General features: G+C 49.6%; 1 protein-coding gene and 1 pseudogene across 5 annotated transcripts in view; both read right to left on the bottom strand.

The window, feature by feature from the left end:
- Positions 1–1,492: 1,492 nt before the first annotated feature.
- Positions 1,493–3,855, bottom strand: LOC110286304 (annotated as a pseudogene).
- Stard8 (StAR related lipid transfer domain containing 8) overlaps positions 2,814–17,577 on the bottom strand; it is a 70,934-nt gene continuing 56,170 nt past the window's right edge. For all 5 annotated transcript variants that reach the window (XM_029473210.1, XM_021152937.2, XM_029473211.1 and 2 more), the window contains 13 exons: positions 16,737–16,808; positions 14,098–14,179; positions 13,090–13,153; positions 10,580–11,970; positions 9,791–9,964; positions 8,819–8,978; positions 8,166–8,364; positions 7,595–7,805; positions 7,216–7,330; positions 6,037–6,261; positions 4,903–5,120; positions 4,624–4,800; positions 2,814–4,471 (listed from right to left, as the gene is read on the bottom strand). In XM_029473210.1, the coding sequence (XP_029329070.1) occupies positions 4,354–4,471; positions 4,624–4,800; positions 4,903–5,120; positions 6,037–6,261; positions 7,216–7,330; positions 7,595–7,805; positions 8,166–8,364; positions 8,819–8,978; positions 9,791–9,964; positions 10,580–11,970; positions 13,090–13,153; positions 14,098–14,179; positions 16,737–16,808 (3,206 nt within the window). In that variant the 3' untranslated portion in view covers positions 2,814–4,353. The remainder of the gene's footprint in view (positions 4,472–4,623; positions 4,801–4,902; positions 5,121–6,036; positions 6,262–7,215; positions 7,331–7,594; positions 7,806–8,165; positions 8,365–8,818; positions 8,979–9,790; positions 9,965–10,579; positions 11,971–13,089; positions 13,154–14,097; positions 14,180–16,736; positions 16,809–17,577) is intronic.

Below are 17,577 nucleotides of genomic sequence, written 5' to 3'. Positions count from 1 at the left end.
GTCGTTCGCATTAACCTCCAGGGCTCATAGATCTGAGAGCACTGGGTGAGATTGAGAACCAGCAGCCTGGCACCACCTGGCATGGCAGTTCTCAGGCTCGGTGCTCCATGGGGGTCCCAAGCCGTACAGGAAGTGTAGGTGCTTAGGAAATGTGAGGTGTGTCTCTGGAAGGATTACAAGCAGCACACAGATAGGTATCATGCAGGCTGGCTGTGCAGCTGTACAGACCCTGCTGGGTTACTTTGACCATGAGTACCTGTGAAGAAGGCCTCAAACAAGAGAGGGAGGGGTCCTGATGTGGAACTGCAGTCTGAGCTGCCAGCCTCCCTCTCCACCTTATGCTCTCTTGAGTCCACAGGGCCTGTCTGGGGCTCCCTCTACCCTGGCAGCCAGCTCAGGGCACCAGAGGCCCTGGAGAGAATGTTGGGCGAATGTTATTCCTTCCAGAAGTCTTCCCCATCTTCCTTATCTGTCTTATTGACAATGAAGCCATGTGTCCTGGAAGCCCACCGCTGCTATGCTTCCCCTACCCCAAAGCTACCTTTTTGCCCCCCAAAGCTGGAGGCTGAGTGTTTTTCAGCCCATCTGATTCTCTTCCAAAGTCCCAATCATCACTGATGATGAAAAGCCAAAGATAGGCCCTGGTAAGTAGAAGCAAGACAAGGGAAGGTTATGATAGAGGTGACTGGATGGTGACCCCTGTCTTTTTTGGCTGTGGCTGGTTGTGATTTCTGTTGAAGGATTCCCACCTGAAAGCTCCTGGAACCAGGAATGTGACAGAACATGATTCATGGCCCCTCTACTGGAGCTCTGATGAAGCTGAGCTGTGACAGGCAGCAGGCCTTTTGCACCTAGGCTAATAGTACTCCCCAGTGAGTGCAGATGCTTTCAGGAGTTCAAAGTCTGCTCAGTGGTGTGCCATTTAAGAAGCCTTCTCCTCAGGAATAATCTGCACACTGATTAATCTTATCTGATTCTTTCCCCGGGTGATGTCATAGCTCTGATTGATTTTCCTAAGCACACTCAGTGATTCTCCCGAAAATGACTATACATGAATTGCTCAGAAATCTAAGTTTTATGACTACTTTCTTTTGACCTTTGCCCTGGATCTTGGATGTTTTTTTCTTTAGTTTCCTTTTGCTTTGCTTTGCTTTGCTTTGCTTTGCTTTGCTTTGCTTTGCTTTGCTTTCTTTGCTTTTCCTGGATTGACAGTTCTTTTAATATATACAATGTATACTAGTACCTCATATAATTTACTAATGTCATTTTTCAGTGGCATCAGTGTTGACCTCATGGAGGCAGGGTATAAAAGCTGGGTTTTCTTGTGTACCAAGTACAAAATATGTGTTATAGACAGTTATATATAGTTAATATAGTCAACAGTTGTATAAGATCAACTTTCAGGATGACTCAGTTTACCATAGTGGCTTCACAGCATGTTGTATCAAGACTTGAATGCCACACCGTGCTGCCTTGTTTCTGGAACAGCAACTTAGATCCTGACAACCTCCTCTTTGCTTGCCCCACTTTTGCCTGTTTCTGCTGCTCCCGCCATTGCTGCTGCTAAACTTGCCGAATGTTTGAAGAGTCTTTTCATGAACTCAGAATCAGGCAGGACGTTCCCATACTCATTCTTGACTCTATCTCCTGCCTCATGCCAGGAACCCTTGTGTGGAACACTTTGGGCAGAAGCACAAATTTCACTAATGAGAAAACAATCATCCTAACTATTGGGTTCGTCTGTCCAGTTCTGTGATTCCATTCTAATAATGTGAGAAGGTGAACCTGAAGATGTCATTTGGAGAGGATGGGGTAGTATGCCCACTTTTATTATTTTGATGCAATTCATATGTCTTGCTCTCTCTCTCTCTCTCTCTCTCTCTCTCTCTCTCTTAAGTGATATCAACTCGGGCAGGATCAAACTTGTAAACTGGAGAGATAACTTCTACTACATAAGAGTCAGATGAAAAATCATCAACTACCAAACTCTCACCTATCTTAAGGAAACCAATATGCTCTTCCATCTACCAGCATTCGGTACAAGAAGATCTAGTCCTGAAGCTCCACCCCTGAAAAAACCCCATGCCCATTAATCCTAGAATGATCTCCCAGGCCCACCCTACTATCTCAGGGGCCCTCTGCAGCAGCCCCGGGGGCATCTCCGGGAGTCTGCCATTCACTGAGAGTAGCAGCAGTAGAAGGGAAGAGTTCTCACAGAATGTCCAAAATCACAGCAGCTTCGATGAGTCAGGCCCATGGCCTAGAGCTTAGAAGTTTTATGGCCACAGAAAACTGGTAAAGGTCTTTCCTTTGGGGGAGATCAAATAGAACCTGGCTTAGATATCCCAATACTTTGCTGCCTCAAGGCACGCAGCCTTCTGTTAAGTGTTGTGTATGTGGTATAGAATCCCCCAAACCTGAGGCCTGTACCCCTACTACTTTTGCTTTGCCTGGGCTGTGTAGGAGTGGAAAGAAAGCTCTGAGGCAAGCACAACCCTTCTTAGAACTGTTATGGACTCCTGAGGTCACAATGAAAACTGATGCTCATCCAGGACCCTAGACTAGTCATGGAATGAAGGTTGAAGTTTTTGTCTGAGTCTTGGCTTCTCCAAATCCTGCCTGCTTTTACAGTCACCTTCCCAAGACCAAAGGTCTTTGCTTTTTCCTATGGTGTTACCCCAAGTCCTGACACCATATGCTGGGGAGTGTGCAGAAGGTAAGGTCAAAGCTCACAATCTGTGACCTATGGATATGAGTTGCAACCCAAGCTCCCAGCCCATTGTCTCAGCAAAACAAACTCTCCAGAGCCAGTGTGCATCTCCAGTCCTGCTTTATTATTCTGCAGAGGGAACTGCTGTGGCCTGCCCTTCACCTCTCCTCTCTCGTTAGAACAGAAGTGTGTTAGTCCAGGCCCTCCAGACCCTGTTCCCATCCAGAGATTATAATGCACCCAAGAGGGAGTAGCTGTGTGTGCATGCAAATATGTGTGTATATGTATAGGTATATACATATGTATATATATACATATACACATATATATTTTGGCTGTACAGTATTTATAGGCACAGACAAAACAGGATTAACATCACAACGATGGCTGCAACCCACCACAATCCAGTTTACTCAGCCAAAGACAAAGAAAGCACCACTTGGCCTCTGAATGGCTGCTAGGTTTCTATCTGAACAAACCTAACCACTAGATGGGATAGATCAGGCTGGTATCAAGCCAGGACGGCTAAGGTAAGCCCTTCCTTGTGTTTTTCTAGGGTGTCTACTCTAGGGATGGACTGTTCTTTTTCTTTTTAAGGACACTTGGTTTTGCTTTTTATATAAGATTTATTTAGTTATTTATCTATTTATTTATTATGTATATCAGTACACTGTAGCTGTCTTCAAACACTACAGAAGAGGGCATCAGATCACATTACAGATGGTTGTGAACCACCCTGTGATTGCTGGGAATTGAACTCAGGTCCTCTGGAAGAGCAGCCACTGCTCTTAACCACTACGCCATCTCTCCAGCCAAAAGGACTGTTCTTATAGACCACCACTGTGGGCAAAAGGCATGAGGATACATTTGTATTTCTTGCTGCCACTGTCAGCTTTGGCCTGGCCTGTGTCATGGGAATGAGCTAATTCACTTGTATCTATGGCCATGAGTGGCCAAAGGCTGCCCACAACTCTAGAGAGTAATGGATAAAGTGTGGGTCAAAGTAGGGGAGGATGGTTCATTGGTTTCTTGGGGCTTGAGAAAGAAAGGTCCTCTAACCTCATATCCCAAGTTATCCCAGTTTGTCATGTTACCTACTAAGGGCCCATAGGGCCACTGTCAATCTCCAGAAAGTTCAGCATCATGTCCACATATAAAATGGATTGTGGTGGTCATTGTGTCCCCCGTGCTTACCCGATCTGGTGTTCCAGACCTGTATTCAGGGTCAATGTTGGCCCCAAAGGCAGGATCAGACCTCATATTCAAACTCAAAAGAACCCTAGCACCAAATAAGATGGCCTGGCTACTTGGTATGGCAGAGAGCCCAGGCTGTACAAGGCTCTCCACCTTCTTCCCCTGCTGGGCCTCCAGATACAGCAGCGTCTTCTTGGTCAGATGGACAGCAATGATCTTCTTGCCACTAACAAGATTCTCTTCACTTGTGAGATCAGAATGCAGTATGGGGGATGAAGGTGGGTGGAGGTAGGATACCTACGCCCTCTTCTCTTGTGTGTGTGCAGAGTAGCATTAGGATGCAAGAGGATAGGCAGCTGGGCCACCGAGGCCTGTCTCTAAAGGCTTCTCAGTTCATATTCCCACTCATTTCTTTGGTGGCAGGCACCTGGGCAATGTCAGCCTAAGATTCAGAGCTTTGTTTCTGGGCCAGCTGCCTGAAGGGTTGGGAAAGAGTCTCGAATCTTTGCCACTTCCATGGCACACAAGTGCCCAAAGACTTTGTTGTACCAGTCAGGAGAACGGCCCCTGGGGAGGAAGAGGCAGGCAGATATGAGAAATGGGGTTTCCGCCCAAGAGAGAAAGGAAGTCTTTCCCACACTGGGTATCACTGACGTAGGGTAAGGGCAATGGATGGGCTCAGGGCCAAGGGGGTGAGGCAGGCATCCCAGGCCTGGTACCTGAGGTCAGCGCGGCAAATATGAGTGAGGCGAGAGCGGCCCAGGCCACAGGGTTCCATGAGGTACTGGGAAGTGAGCATGAGGGCGCGTACTCCAGACTCTGGCACGGGTTGCTCAGGATCCAGGGACTGAGAGACAAGGAGGCACCCACCACGAGGCAGGTCCGAGCGCCACATCCTGGAACATGAAAGGGCAAGATCCCTTGTTCAGATCACTGCTGCTGACCCTTGGCCCACCTTTCTGGCCCCGGACAGCGGGAAGGTGACAGGAATGTCTCACCTGAGCACCACAAAATCACGGCAAGGATGAGGTGCCATGCTGTCAGTGACATAGTGGTACAGCTCCACACCTGGCATCAGGGCTTCCAGCACCTGGGCCCGCAGGAGGTCCTCATCCCACAAGGCCCGCTCCCGAAGGACACGATGCAGCACCACGGCTGGAGGGGCAGCCACTTCTGTGGATGCCTTCCACATTCGAAGCGGGTGCCCATCTGGTGCCTACAAGCCAAATGGGTGGGGATAGGAAGACTATCAAAGTGAGAGCACTCCAAATTCTTGCCAATCATCAGACTGCAGGGCCTGACACTCCCTTCTTATAGCTGACCAGACCTGGACCCAGACAATCTGGCAGGTACCCATACTTCTCTGTCCTTCCTATATGCCTGCTTCTTAGTCTGCTCTAGAGCACAAAGCAAAGATGAATCCCACATATTCAGATGCTTACAGGGCCTATGGACAATGTGGGCATAACATGTGGTATTTCTGGATGGGGGAAGATAAGGGGGTGATTACCCTTAATGGATTTGCCATCAATGTATTTTGCATGTGCTGGGTTCTTTGCCAGTTTCCTACCTTAACCCCATGGGAAGGTTTAGTCATCGTCATTCTATATACAGGAAATGTCTGGCTTACAATGCCACTCAAAGTGGTCATCCTAGAGGTAGCAAGGCTCCTTCCTGACAGAGGGGCAGTGTTAGGAGCCATCTCCAGTCCTAGTCGGGACTGAAGGAACTGGATAGAGAAATCTCTATAATGTGGCATCTAAACGCTGTCTGGGAGAGGCTCTAACTTGGAGGCATATCAGTCCAGGTAGCAGGACAACAGAAACAGAAACCCAGAGGGGGTATTACAAGGAGCTTTGCCTTCCCAGGACCAAAGAAGACCCAGGCATTTCGGTGAAATACATCATGGTGACAGTGAGTCTGAAGTAGAGCTGTAGAAGAGAACTCAGGAAGGTGGCCCCAGAAAGATGCCTTGGCCTCATACGCTTCCTAACTCCTTCAGACACTTATTCAGCTGACTGTTATGCCCACAAGTACCAAGCAGGAGCCCAGTTTGGCTGACAGAGCAACTCTATGGGACAGGCCTAGTGCTCTCTCACAGCCTACAACAAAATGGAGAGTGTGATGCTCACCTTCCTACAAGCCAGCTCTGTGTGCTGGGGCCCCGGCACATTGGTCCAGCCCTTGAAGCGTTCTGCAGCATCCCGAAGCAGCTCCTGCACACTCTCCTCCATGTAAAGGCTCAGACTCACTCCAGCTGCCTGGGCCTGCCTCAGCTCAGCCAGAGCTGGGCCAGGAGGGCTGAGCTCAGCTGCGCTGTATGAACCACATAGCTGCACCACCATGTCCTGGGGCACCTGGGAGGGCGCACACACACCCACATACACACACACTGAGTGGGTGCTGTGGGGGAATAGGGTACCCCACAAATGTCAGTGTTAAGAGTAAATGGAGACACAGGGCTACTGCACCACAGTGAGGCAGATCAGAAACTGAGGGAGAAGTTCCACAAATGAAGAGTCTGAGGAGTATGTGTGAGGCTGGGCTTCTTGCCTGAGTTGGAGTCTGGACTGGCTAATCTTGGTTGTCAGCTGGACTAAAACTGGAATCGACGAAAACTCAAGCAGCTGGGCACACTTGTGGGGGATTTTCCTTGTTGGCTCCTTTGAGGTGGGAAGACCCACCCAAAATCTGGGCCATTTGAGGTTAGAAGACCCATCCAAAGTCTGGGCCACCCCTTCTTGTGGCAGCCCACATGAAAAGACACGTGAAAACGAAGCTTTCTGCATTTCTCCTGCATGCCCTCACTCTTGCTGGCAAGTTTCTCTCTCCTGCTGCCGAGGCCCTTCTTCACTGGCCTTAGAACAACCTATTTCAGGATCAAAGACCAGCCTCATGGACTGAACTAGATTCTTGGCCTTTCTATTGGGAGACAACCATTGTTGGACTAGTCAGCTCACAGCCTTTAAAACCATTCTAATAAATCTCTATATACACACACATATATTCATTCTATCAATTCTGTTCATCTAGGGCACTGGTTTTCAACCTTTCTTATGATATGGTCCTTTAATGTAGTTCCTCATGTTGTGGTGAACCCCCCCAGCCATAACATTATTTTTGTTGCTACTTCATAACTGTAATCTTATTACTGTTATGAATTGTAATGTCAGTATTTTGGGAGATAGAAATTTGCTAGAGGGGTCGCAACCCACAAGTTGAGAACCACTGCTCTAGAGACCCAGGATACAGAGTCCAAAGGTCAGACCTGATAATTCTGATAGTCGGTACCACAGCTTTTCCTGGCTTACCTGGAAAAGTTTCTTGCAGTCACTGATCATGTGTGATAGGCCTTGGGTGGCAGCCATGTTCTCACTCAGGTCCCTGGGGCCTGGCCGGCCAACCAGGCTGCGTTTGCTCTTGATCCTGGAAGGAGATAGGGACAGATGATGATGGCAAGAAGGCATAGGACAAGATGGGTGACAGCTGCCTCTTAGTTCTTGGGAAGCCAGCTTGCCTGTCTTGACCATAAAATCATCTGGCATTTTTTAGGAGAGTCCTGCTCCACAGAGGCTAAGGCTAAAACCCCTTTGGGTGAGGGCAGTAAGAGCACTGGTAACTCCCCAAGGCCCAAAAGCCCATGGAGCCAAATTCTCCTGGACTGGTCCTAGCATGCGCTACCAGGTTCACCTGGGTGAGGGGCTGTCCTTCTTAGAGACATTGAGGTGGAAGATGGAAGGAGCCAGGCACACCGCCAGGTTGCCAGCTGTCATCTGGTTTTCCTCGGCAGAGGCGATGTCACTTAGGAAGTAGAGCAGGGTCTGTAGCACCTCTCGGTTCTCATCAGGGAGCAGCAAGGTGGCAGCTTGCGCCGCTGCCAGCCACTGTTCTTTGGGGAGGACTGTAGGGTGAGAAAGGCACAAGGACCTTCTTTATTTCCCCCAAAGCACCAGAATGCGCAAGGCCTGACCGAGTCTCCAAAGGAAAGGGTCAGATGGGCTCTGTGATGTAGCTGCCGGCAACATCTGGCACTGCTCTAATCTCAGGGCAGCCTTTGGGAAAGCTCTTTCCTCGGGGCCTCAGCCTACCTTACCAAAACTAAGTCTGAGGGAGTCAGTCGTAGGATGTGGCCCCTCTCTAAGGGCCTTTTCAAATCCAGGGAGTAAAAGTTCCCATGAGCCCATGTGGCCAGCTGCCAGGTTTATTTTTCACAAGCCCTTAGGATCAGGCAGGTTACTAAGGAGGGGTCCGGGTGACTTACGCTGATAGATTTGTAGGAAAGTAGTGGTGAGCTTGCTGGTAAAAATGGGCTCAGGCAGGTCTCTGAAATACTGCTTCAGTAAATCAGCCACATCATAAGCCGACTGGCCCTCATAGCAGACGTTGTCAGGGGAGTTCTCATTCATTTGGCGTAGGCTCTGAATCCTGGACTTGACCCCAGACTTGCGAAAGATGCCCACCTAACCAATTGAGGGAAAGAAGAGAAGGGAAACTCTGAGCCCAAGACTGGAGTATCGGGAACATAGGTCCCCTTGGAGACTGGGAAGCCTGCTAGGCTTCCTGATTGGCTCAGCAAGTCCAGAGGGACATTGCTTTACAGCCTGGTGCCAAAGAGAAAGATGGCTGTCATGGAGGTGAGGGTGAACAGGTGGCCTTAGGCTAAGGCAGTCTCTGAGACTAGGAAGACTACATAGCCTGGGACAGAAAGAAGCTGCCCCCAAAGTGGGCAGAAGGCTCCAGCTATAAAGAAAGGAAAGGAACTTTGGCATTAATCTTGCTGAGCCTTGCAAAGAGAGGAAAGGTTTCTAGTGAGTAGCCAAACCCAAGAGAAAGGGGAGAGCAGCCAACCTTGGGCCTTCCTCACATCCCAGCATCCCTTCCACCTTCCATGTGGGCTCCCTGAGGCCGACTCACCTGGTCTAGGCACTGGCTTCGTAGGTAGCGCATAGCTTGCTGGATGCTCTGAGGCAGAGGCTGGCCCGTGCGCTGCACATGAATGAGGGGTGGCACCCCAAATACATGGTGTCCCCGGTAGTCTGGGGTCTTGTTTCTTTTCATAAACTTGGGCATTGACCTGGGGGGGGGGTTAACAAGAAATCAGGAAAAGAGAACTCAGCTTGAAGACTGTCTCTTGTCCAGAAGTGAGAGCCAGGGATCGTGTTATCTCCTCAGAAAGCACATTCAGTGAGCGCCTGCTTTAGCCTCAGCTGGCAAAAGCCATAGGAACATAGGAGCCCTCATCGGTAATTCATGTGGCCCGCAGTAGGTCTTGAACTTAGAAGAAGAGCCATTAGGAAGGAGAAGTCCACCTACTAAGTTTGGAGAGGCCTATAGAATGGAGGTGGTAACTCCACAGACCACTCACTGCAGGACAGAGCACTCTTGTCCCATAGGACGAAGGCAAAGGCACTCCAGGCAGAAAGGACAGCATGAACAAAGGCACAGACAGCCTGTGGGCAACTAGTCCCACAGGCTGTCAGATAACATTGCTTGAGAATGGGTGACTAAAGGGCCAGAAGGATGGGGCTACATGAGAGGATCAGGACAGAAAGGAATCTGGACAACGGGAAGCCACAAGGCTGTTTATTTATTCAATACACGACAACCGAAGTGTACTTTAGGACAATCTCACTGGTGGCAGTAGGGAGGGTGGGAAGGAGAAAGGACAGCTGGTGGACCTGGGGATTTCCAGAACATGTCTATTCTAACTCAGTATCCCCCGCCCCCCCCCCCCCCCCCCCCACCGCCCAGCCTCCTGGAACAGTACCACTCCACTGGCCTGTGGGCTCAGCCTGCCTGTCTGTTCTGCCTCTGGGCTGTGCTCTCAGGGCATAAAATCTAAGAAAGCCCACAGCTCCTGTCCTGTACGGCTCAAGAGGCACTCACCATACCCAGGCCTGTTTGTGGGGTACAGTGTACTTCTCCATGAAGCCAGTGAGCCGCAGCAGTGAGCCCTTGTGAAGCAAGTTGATCTGGCCCGCAAACTGCCTGTTGATCTCCAGTGACTCTGAGTTGAGGCTAGGTCGGTGGGAATTCTGGAAGCTGTGCCAACGAAGTTTCCTGACGGGAGAGGGGCAGAGAGTACCTGAGACACCGGTTTTCTAGACCTTAGAGAAGGCCATCTCCTTCTGGTCCTTTTTTTAAAAAAAAAATATATAGCCCCATCCTATCCCTGCCCAGAAAGGAAGTATGGGGAAGTGGGGATGCGATGATTGCTACTATGGTGCTTTGGGGTGGCAAATGATTGATTTCAACCTTTGGGTCACCCAAAGTTCAAGAAGCTCCCATGGAGGGTGGCACCAAGTTCTCAGACCCATTTAGTCCCAAGAGACAGTGCCAGTCTCGACCCCGTTCTAAGGCTACCATGGCAAGCAACTGTTATCATCAAAGCTGAGAAGCAGTGGCCATCTCTAACACCCTTGCTGCTAAGATGAGGAAACCAAGTCCAGAAGAGACACCACTTTCTCAAGGCCACACCAGGGTTAGAGCTTGTACTGAACACTTAGAACTCTGGATTCTTGAACTCGGCCTCCTTTTCTCTTGAGACTGGCTGCCTGGAAATGATCTCCTGGTCCCCAAGAACTTTCCCCTGGGCTTTACAACTAGGAAAGCAGATGAGAAAGAAGGCAGAGGCTGAGAAGGGACCTTACCCCCATCCCTACTCCAAACTCCTACCTGCATGGTCTGGTAAGCGAGGCCCCGACACCTGAGTCACGACGTTCACGGGGTACTGATGCTTGTGGTCCTGCCGGGGCGTCTGCAGCATCAGCCTCATTCACGGAGTTGCCACTACTGTCAAGCTCACTGGAGGAAACCGCTGTGTCAGAAATGGAATGCCCTTCCTCCACAGACAGGCTGGAGGCAGAAATTGGCTCTGCAGCCGAGTTAGCTTCTTGCTCAAGATCCTGGGCCTGAGCTGGAGCCTCAGCCTCAGCCTGTACCAATGGTTCGACCACATTTGGGGCCTGATCCAGGACTATCAGTGGGACTTCCTCCTTGACTTGGGTTGGGAACCCTCTGTGGGCTTGAGACTCTGCCTGAGCTAGATCTTCATCCTGGCCTTCCACCTCCACTGTGGTTACTTCCACTGATGAAGTAGCTTCCTCCTCTTCCTCCTCCTCCTCTTCCTCCTTATCTCCAGGCCTCAGGTCTGGGTACATGGTCTGAGACCACAGCTCTACCCTTTGCTGTAGCCCCCACACATGCTCCAGGATGTCATCTAGATGGGCATAGCTGCCTTCACCCTCCTCAGCTTCAGCCTCAGCTTCAGCCTGGATAGGCTCAGCTGGGTACAGCTCAGGCAAGTTGTCGTAAGTGCTGGCATGGCTGCCTGTGGAACCACAGGAGCCCCGGCGCCCTTCATAGCCCCAGCACCTACTTGACTGCCAATCTGCCAGGTGACGACCTTCATCTGGACAAAGGCTTTCAATGGACAGAGAACGAGGGAACGTGCCTGGCTTATGGTCCCCAGGCACATGCACCAGATAGTCACGCCTGCGTGTAGGCTGAGGATGCCGGAATGTGGCTATAGGCCAAGCCTCCCAGGCTTTCTGAGTCTCACCATCTCTGACCCTGGCTGAAGTGGTGACCCTGTTCTTGGCCCTGTGAAATCCAGCTGAGAGGAAGCCACGGCAAGTGCGGAAAGATGAAGCTTTGGTGGCCTTTTCCGAGGTGGCAAGGCATTGCTCAGGTTCTGTCTGCCGGCTGTCACCCTTTTCCTTCCTCCTCAGAGATTCGAGGTGCTTGAGGAAGCTTCGAGAATAATGCTTCTTTACTTTGTCTTGGGAACCCTCCTGGCCTTGCGGGGGACTAAGGTTACTTGGGCTGGGGACAAGACCTAGCAAGGGCGGGTCTGCTGACTCTGGTGAAAGGCTCACGGAAATGGCTGGCAGGGAGGCAGCGCTAAGCTCGGTGAGGACGCTTTCGCAGCTTGAGGTCCCCAGGAGGCTAGGGCTTGGTGGGGCCAGCAGGGCAGAAGAGCCCGTGAGAGACCCACACTTGCTTTCCTGCTCAAAGGCCCAGTGGCTGCTAATGGTGCATTGCTCCTCCTCTTCTGAGTCGTCATCCTGGGGAGGCATCATAGGGAGGGGTCACAGAAGCCCAACAGACAAGTACCTGCTTGTGCCCTTCTCTGCTGCCAAGTGCTTTGGGGTAGGGCAGAGTGGGGAGCTTTGCTTTCTGGTAGAGGACATGGAGTAGGACCAGAAAGCTGGCTCTCACTAGGGATCGTAGATGGAATCTAGATGTATAGTGACAGTCATCTAATTAATCTACTGTCCCCAATTCACAGATAGGGAATGTGACTCAAATCAGGAGACATTTGCCCAACATCATTTGTTGTCATGGTTACATCAATGAAAGAGATTATTAAATGTTCATTGGCTATAGATTTAAATTAAAATTATGGCATCTAAGAGCTGGAGAGCATTTTAGGTTTTCTAATTCATTTTCTCCTTGACAAGGGAAGGAGACATCCAGACAGGAGTTGAAGCTTGCCAAAGGACACTTTTAGTTGTCAGTGACCGAAGTGTCCCCAGGCAGTGCTTTGTCAGTTTGGCTACCCCACCTGACTGCAGGCCTCTGGTAGGGAAAGCTCCAGAGGAAACCAAAAATATTTGTCCCCCCCCAAAAAAATTGTCCCGCAGAAACAATGAGGCCATAAGGCTCACTTTTGAGGCTGTATACAAAGAGGCCTTATGGGAGGGCCTTAGACAGTTATCAGTCCAGTCACCTGACTCATTTTAGTGATGGGAAAAATGAGGCTAGGGGCCAAGGGAGGAAGATCATATGGAGGTAAGGCTATGATGATCCTGACTTCTAATACCATCGAGTCAATGACCTTTCTGCTACACTGTCCCGTCCCTTCTCCTGTTCAAGGAATTTTAGCTATGACAAACCAAGTAGTTAAGGTAAATGGTTTTCTCTGAGGAAGGCCATCACTACATCAAGTTATTGGCATAAACAAATGGGAGAGGTGGATTGAGTATGGAGTAGAGTCAGGCATGAACCAGGGTACTTGCTTGCACATGTCCCTATAGGTTATGCTCACCAAAAGCCTAAGCAATCTCATAGGACCTGCAGTACAGGAGGTCCCTACATCTCCACCCCCATGCTAGAGCTTGTTCACAAGTGCGTGTTCCAGCACTGTGCCAGGTACCGTGACCTCACCCCTTGCCAGGATTCACCTGCTTGCATTGAAAATGAACCTCAAGCTTCATCGAAGCACAATTGTTCAGGGTCATCAGCCTCCTGCAACACAAAGGATGTGTTCACCCAAGGTTGTCAATTCCCCAGAGCCTGAGATAGCCTACCAAGACACTTGCAAGACGCCATCCACCATTTCCCATGGTCAAGTGGTCAAAACTCTTCCAAGATTAATGTCCATGATGTCTTAAGTATGATGCTGGGAAGATTAGAGCCTCTCTGTCTTCTGGGTACTGAGAGATATAGAAATCAAGAACAGAGCATGCAGAAGGGACAGCAGACACACCGAGGATGAGACCAGGAACTTTCAGGAAGAGATGGGGTACAGTCTCAGAAGGCTTCCTGGAAAGCAGAGATGGGATACTGAGGATAAAAGAAGCAGAAATAGCTATTCCAGACTTCTGTGGGAGCCTGTGGCAAGGTAAAGAAGGAAGGCCACAGTCAGTCAACAAAGAAGCTAGCAGGAGAGAGTGTGCTCAAAGCTAAGGGAGGTCAAAAGAAGGGTGCCAAAGGTGTCACGCTGAGATGGTTTTGTATTTTTGCATAGAGGCAGTGGCAGATTTTAAACAGGAGAGGGTGCCTACCTGGGGTTTTAAAACGGTGATTCTGGTGGCTGTAGAGAGGATGGCTTTGTTGGGAAGGAGGAGCAGAAAACAGGGGCTAGACACCGAGGCAACTTTAATAGACTCAAGGAGAAATCGTGGTTTAGCCTTAGAAAACAGCAGAACTGGTTTCAGTTGAAAGAGACTGAGTGCAAGGCATGCTTTGAGGAATTTGAATCAAGACCAGATCTGGATCTTCTAGCTACAGTGATAGGGGTGGAGTTGGGGATCATAGATACAGTAACTATAATGAGCAATGTGACTGCAGAAAATGAGCCTCATTCATAAATTATGCTCCCTTCTAATAGAAGGTACAAGGCGGTTGTCTTTTCTACATTGCACAAAATTGGGCTCAAGGCTTCCTAGGTCTGGCCCTCAGCCCCCTACCTGCACAGGGCCCCCAGAGAGTCCTGGTCCAGAAAACTGTAGTCCTTCTTCACAGAGCCAATATCCAGGGGGAATACACCTTCTGTGTGGTGGAAAGAAGCAACGATGAGTCTAGCAGGGGATCAGAAATGGCCCCAGCTACACTTGACCTGCAGGGGTTGGAGCAAGGAAGACAGGAAGCAAGAAGACAGGGGCCATAGCAGACAGAGAGCGTGAGAATACAATAGAGGTGGTAGGGTTTGGTTCTTAAAGTCTCTCTAAGCCTTAGACCTTAGCCCCATGGGGGTTCCATATCAGATATCCTGCATATTAGATACTTACAATTCATAGCAGTAGCAAATTACAGTTATGAAGTAGCAACAAAATAATTTTATGGCTGGGGTTAGGAAAATGTGAGGAACTGTATTAAAGGGTCGCAGCATTAGGAAGGGTGAGGAGCAATTAGAACTTGAGAACCATGCTGTAGAGTGTAAGGCGTGGGATGGAAGCTTATGTCCCCAACTGCAGGTGCCTAGAAGGTGGTGGAGCCTTTAGGAAGTCGAGCCCAGTAGAAAGAGTTGAGTCATTGAATGGGCATCAGAATTTCATCCCTGTCCACTCTATTCCTCCGGACCCTTCCTCTTTAGCCTACCCTGAAGCATGGAACTTTCCTCCAGTCCACTTTCCACCGTGATGCTCTGCCTGGCCACAGGCCCAAAGCAACATGACCAAACAACCATGGATGGAAACCCCGAGGCCAAGTAAATTGTCCCTCCTTTCCAGCTGTTTGTCTCAGGTATTGTGTCACGGGGAATGAAAGTTAATGAGGCAGAGAAGACCCAGGGAGTTGGTAGTTGAGGGAGAATCTCAAGAATGTCCTGGGAGCCTGAGATGAAATGAAGAAACAAGTCAAGCAGGCCTAGGTCCAGACAACAGGCCTGAGACTCTCCATGGCTGCCAAGAGCCAACTTGCATTCCCTTTCATTCGAATTCTGAGCTTTCAGATAGGGGACCTCCTGCCTGCAAATAATGGGATGGAGGGAGGGAACAAGGACAGAGCGTCCCAGCCGGCATGTAGCCATACAATGTCTTTCCAGAGCAGTGGGAGCCATCTTCTCAGGACTCAGGGAAAGGAGAGGAAAAACCAAGACATCAGGAGAAAAGGGAGAGAGAGAAAAAAACCCATCACACATTCAGTCACTGAGCACGGCACAAAGTAGTGGTGAACAACACAGAAACAGGTCCTTGCCTTCAGGGAGCTTACGCTCTCATAGGAAATAGGCAAGAAACAATGCGTAAAACCTAGATGAACAACACAAAGGCCATGAAAAGCCTGAGCAGGTTTGCAGGGCAAAGAGAGGCTGGTGGCTGGCTGTGGCAGTGTGACTACTTAATGAGATAGAGGTAGTCCAGGCCTTTCTAGGGGCAGTTTCAGAGAGGGGGGCGGGAAGAAGGAGGGGGAGGGAGATGGAGACGGAGACACAGACAGCAAGACTTGAAGACTGAGAAAAAGGTGGCTAAGCAGAGAAATTGGAAAGAGCATTTTGTCCAGAAGAAATAAAATGACTAAGATTATGATGAGGGAGAGCCTGGGTTAGAGCAAGTAGGAAAGAGCCCAGGGTGTAGTGAGCGAAGGAGAACAGTAGCTAGCCAGAGTGTAGTCCTGGCACGTATTCCACTTATCAAAGTACCTGAGTCGCATGGTCAGTCACTGACAAGGGCAGCTCTGGGGGAGTGAAATAGAAGCATGGAGGTCAAGAAGGACCCTGGTACTCTAGGCTGATTGAGCAGTGGTGGATCACAACAGACCTGGCAGCGGAGGTGTAAAGAAATGAATTCATTCCAGAAGAAAAAGCTTGCAGGATGTTTGGCCATGGGGAAGAAGGGAATTCAGAATAATTCCTGGATATGGAACAGGGTGGATGGCTATGCCTTTAGGAGGTTGTTGTTGTTGTTGTTGTTTTTTCCTGGCTTGGCAAAATCTCAAAGGCACCTAAAGGTCTCAGAGTAAAGACATTAAATTGGCGGCTCATTAGAGGAAATCAGAAGCTTTGAAATGGGGCCTGGACAGACCCCTCCAGGAGTTGTCACTGGAGATCACCGAGGATCTCATAGCAAAGAAATGTGGGAAAGCAAAAGGCTGAGCCCTGGGATACCCTAATGTTTGAATGCCAGTTAGAGGAAGCAGAGGTAGCAAAGAGACTGAGGGCAGCAGGCAGAGATGAAGAGGTATTTCAGAAGACAAAAGGGAGTGGCTACTTGCACCAAATACTATTGAGAGAGAAGAGTAAGGTGAGGGCTGGCACTCTAAGAACAGAACCCAGAAAAATAAAGAGAAGAGAAGGAAAACAGATGTGAGGCCATTGCCATGGGTGAAGTGGGGCTCAAGACTGAGCCACCAGGAAGGACACAAAACAGCAGAATGAGCAGGATGCCGGGGGGGGGGGTTGGGTGGGTTGGATTCCTTTAAAACTTGTCTGGAACTAAGAGGTAGAGAGTTATGAGCACCCGGAGTAAATTCTCTGCACAAAGATGATCAGGATGCACAGGAGTTTTTGCGTGGCTGCAGTAGGCATGTGTTTTTCCCATTCTGCAGATGAAAAGCTGCCGGAGAAAGCAGGTTTTGGAACAGGGAAGGGAGAGCAATTGAGTGAGTTTACCTTCAAAAAGCTGAGCATACTGAGAGAATCCTGTGGCCCGGAGCCATTCACATGCTTTTTTGGCCTCTGCTTCTAAAAGAGAACAGAGGAAAAGAAACAGGCAGAGAAATGGGATTAGCAAATTGTTGGCCGAGTACTGCCTCACACCCAGTAGGCAAGCATGTCTAGTTATGGTGACAAGGAAGGCACAAGGTGACTGGCCAACGAGAGCACCCTCTGCTCCCTGAGCTCCATTTACTGTATCACCCACAGCTTTCTTGAATCTCATTCCCTGCCTGTCCCAAATCCTTCCCATTCTCCCAACCCATGACCTAGACCAGAACACAATACCCCCCAGTGGCTTCTAGGACTGTCAATCTTCCAGGTCCTAGGCAGAGAGTCTCCTTAGTTCAGCTTGGAGATGCAAAATATCCAACAACTCTTACTACTTCCTTTCTCATTAGCATACTCACCATCATCCAACCCACTGAAAGGGTAAGTCTCATTTAATACCACAATGCCTGTAAGAGAAAGCTCTTCTTCTCAGGACAACAGCCATAGAAACAAACTCGGAAAGAGAATGACTCAAGCCAGACACAAGACATACCGATAATCCCAGCACTTAGGTGGTGGAGGTGGGAGGGTTATGAGTTCAAGGCCAGCCTGGGCTTGAGAAACTGAGAGGAAAGGAGGGAAGTGGAAAGAATGGGAGAGGAGATTTACCTATGCTGGGACCAGAGTCCTAGATAAGTCTGACTCTTTTCTGGCCTTCCAGCCCTTAGGATACCAGCTTCCCTAGTTTTTCCCCTCTCTCCCTACTCATTAATGTGTAGTCCACCTTCCCCAGGTGGCTTCCCAGGAC

This window comes from Mus caroli, chromosome X (assembly GCF_900094665.2).
Source record: "Mus caroli chromosome X, CAROLI_EIJ_v1.1, whole genome shotgun sequence".
NCBI lineage: Eukaryota > Metazoa > Chordata > Mammalia > Rodentia > Muridae > Mus > Mus caroli.
Note: the sequence above shows the minus strand (reverse complement) of the source record. Positions and strands in the feature narration are given on the sequence as shown.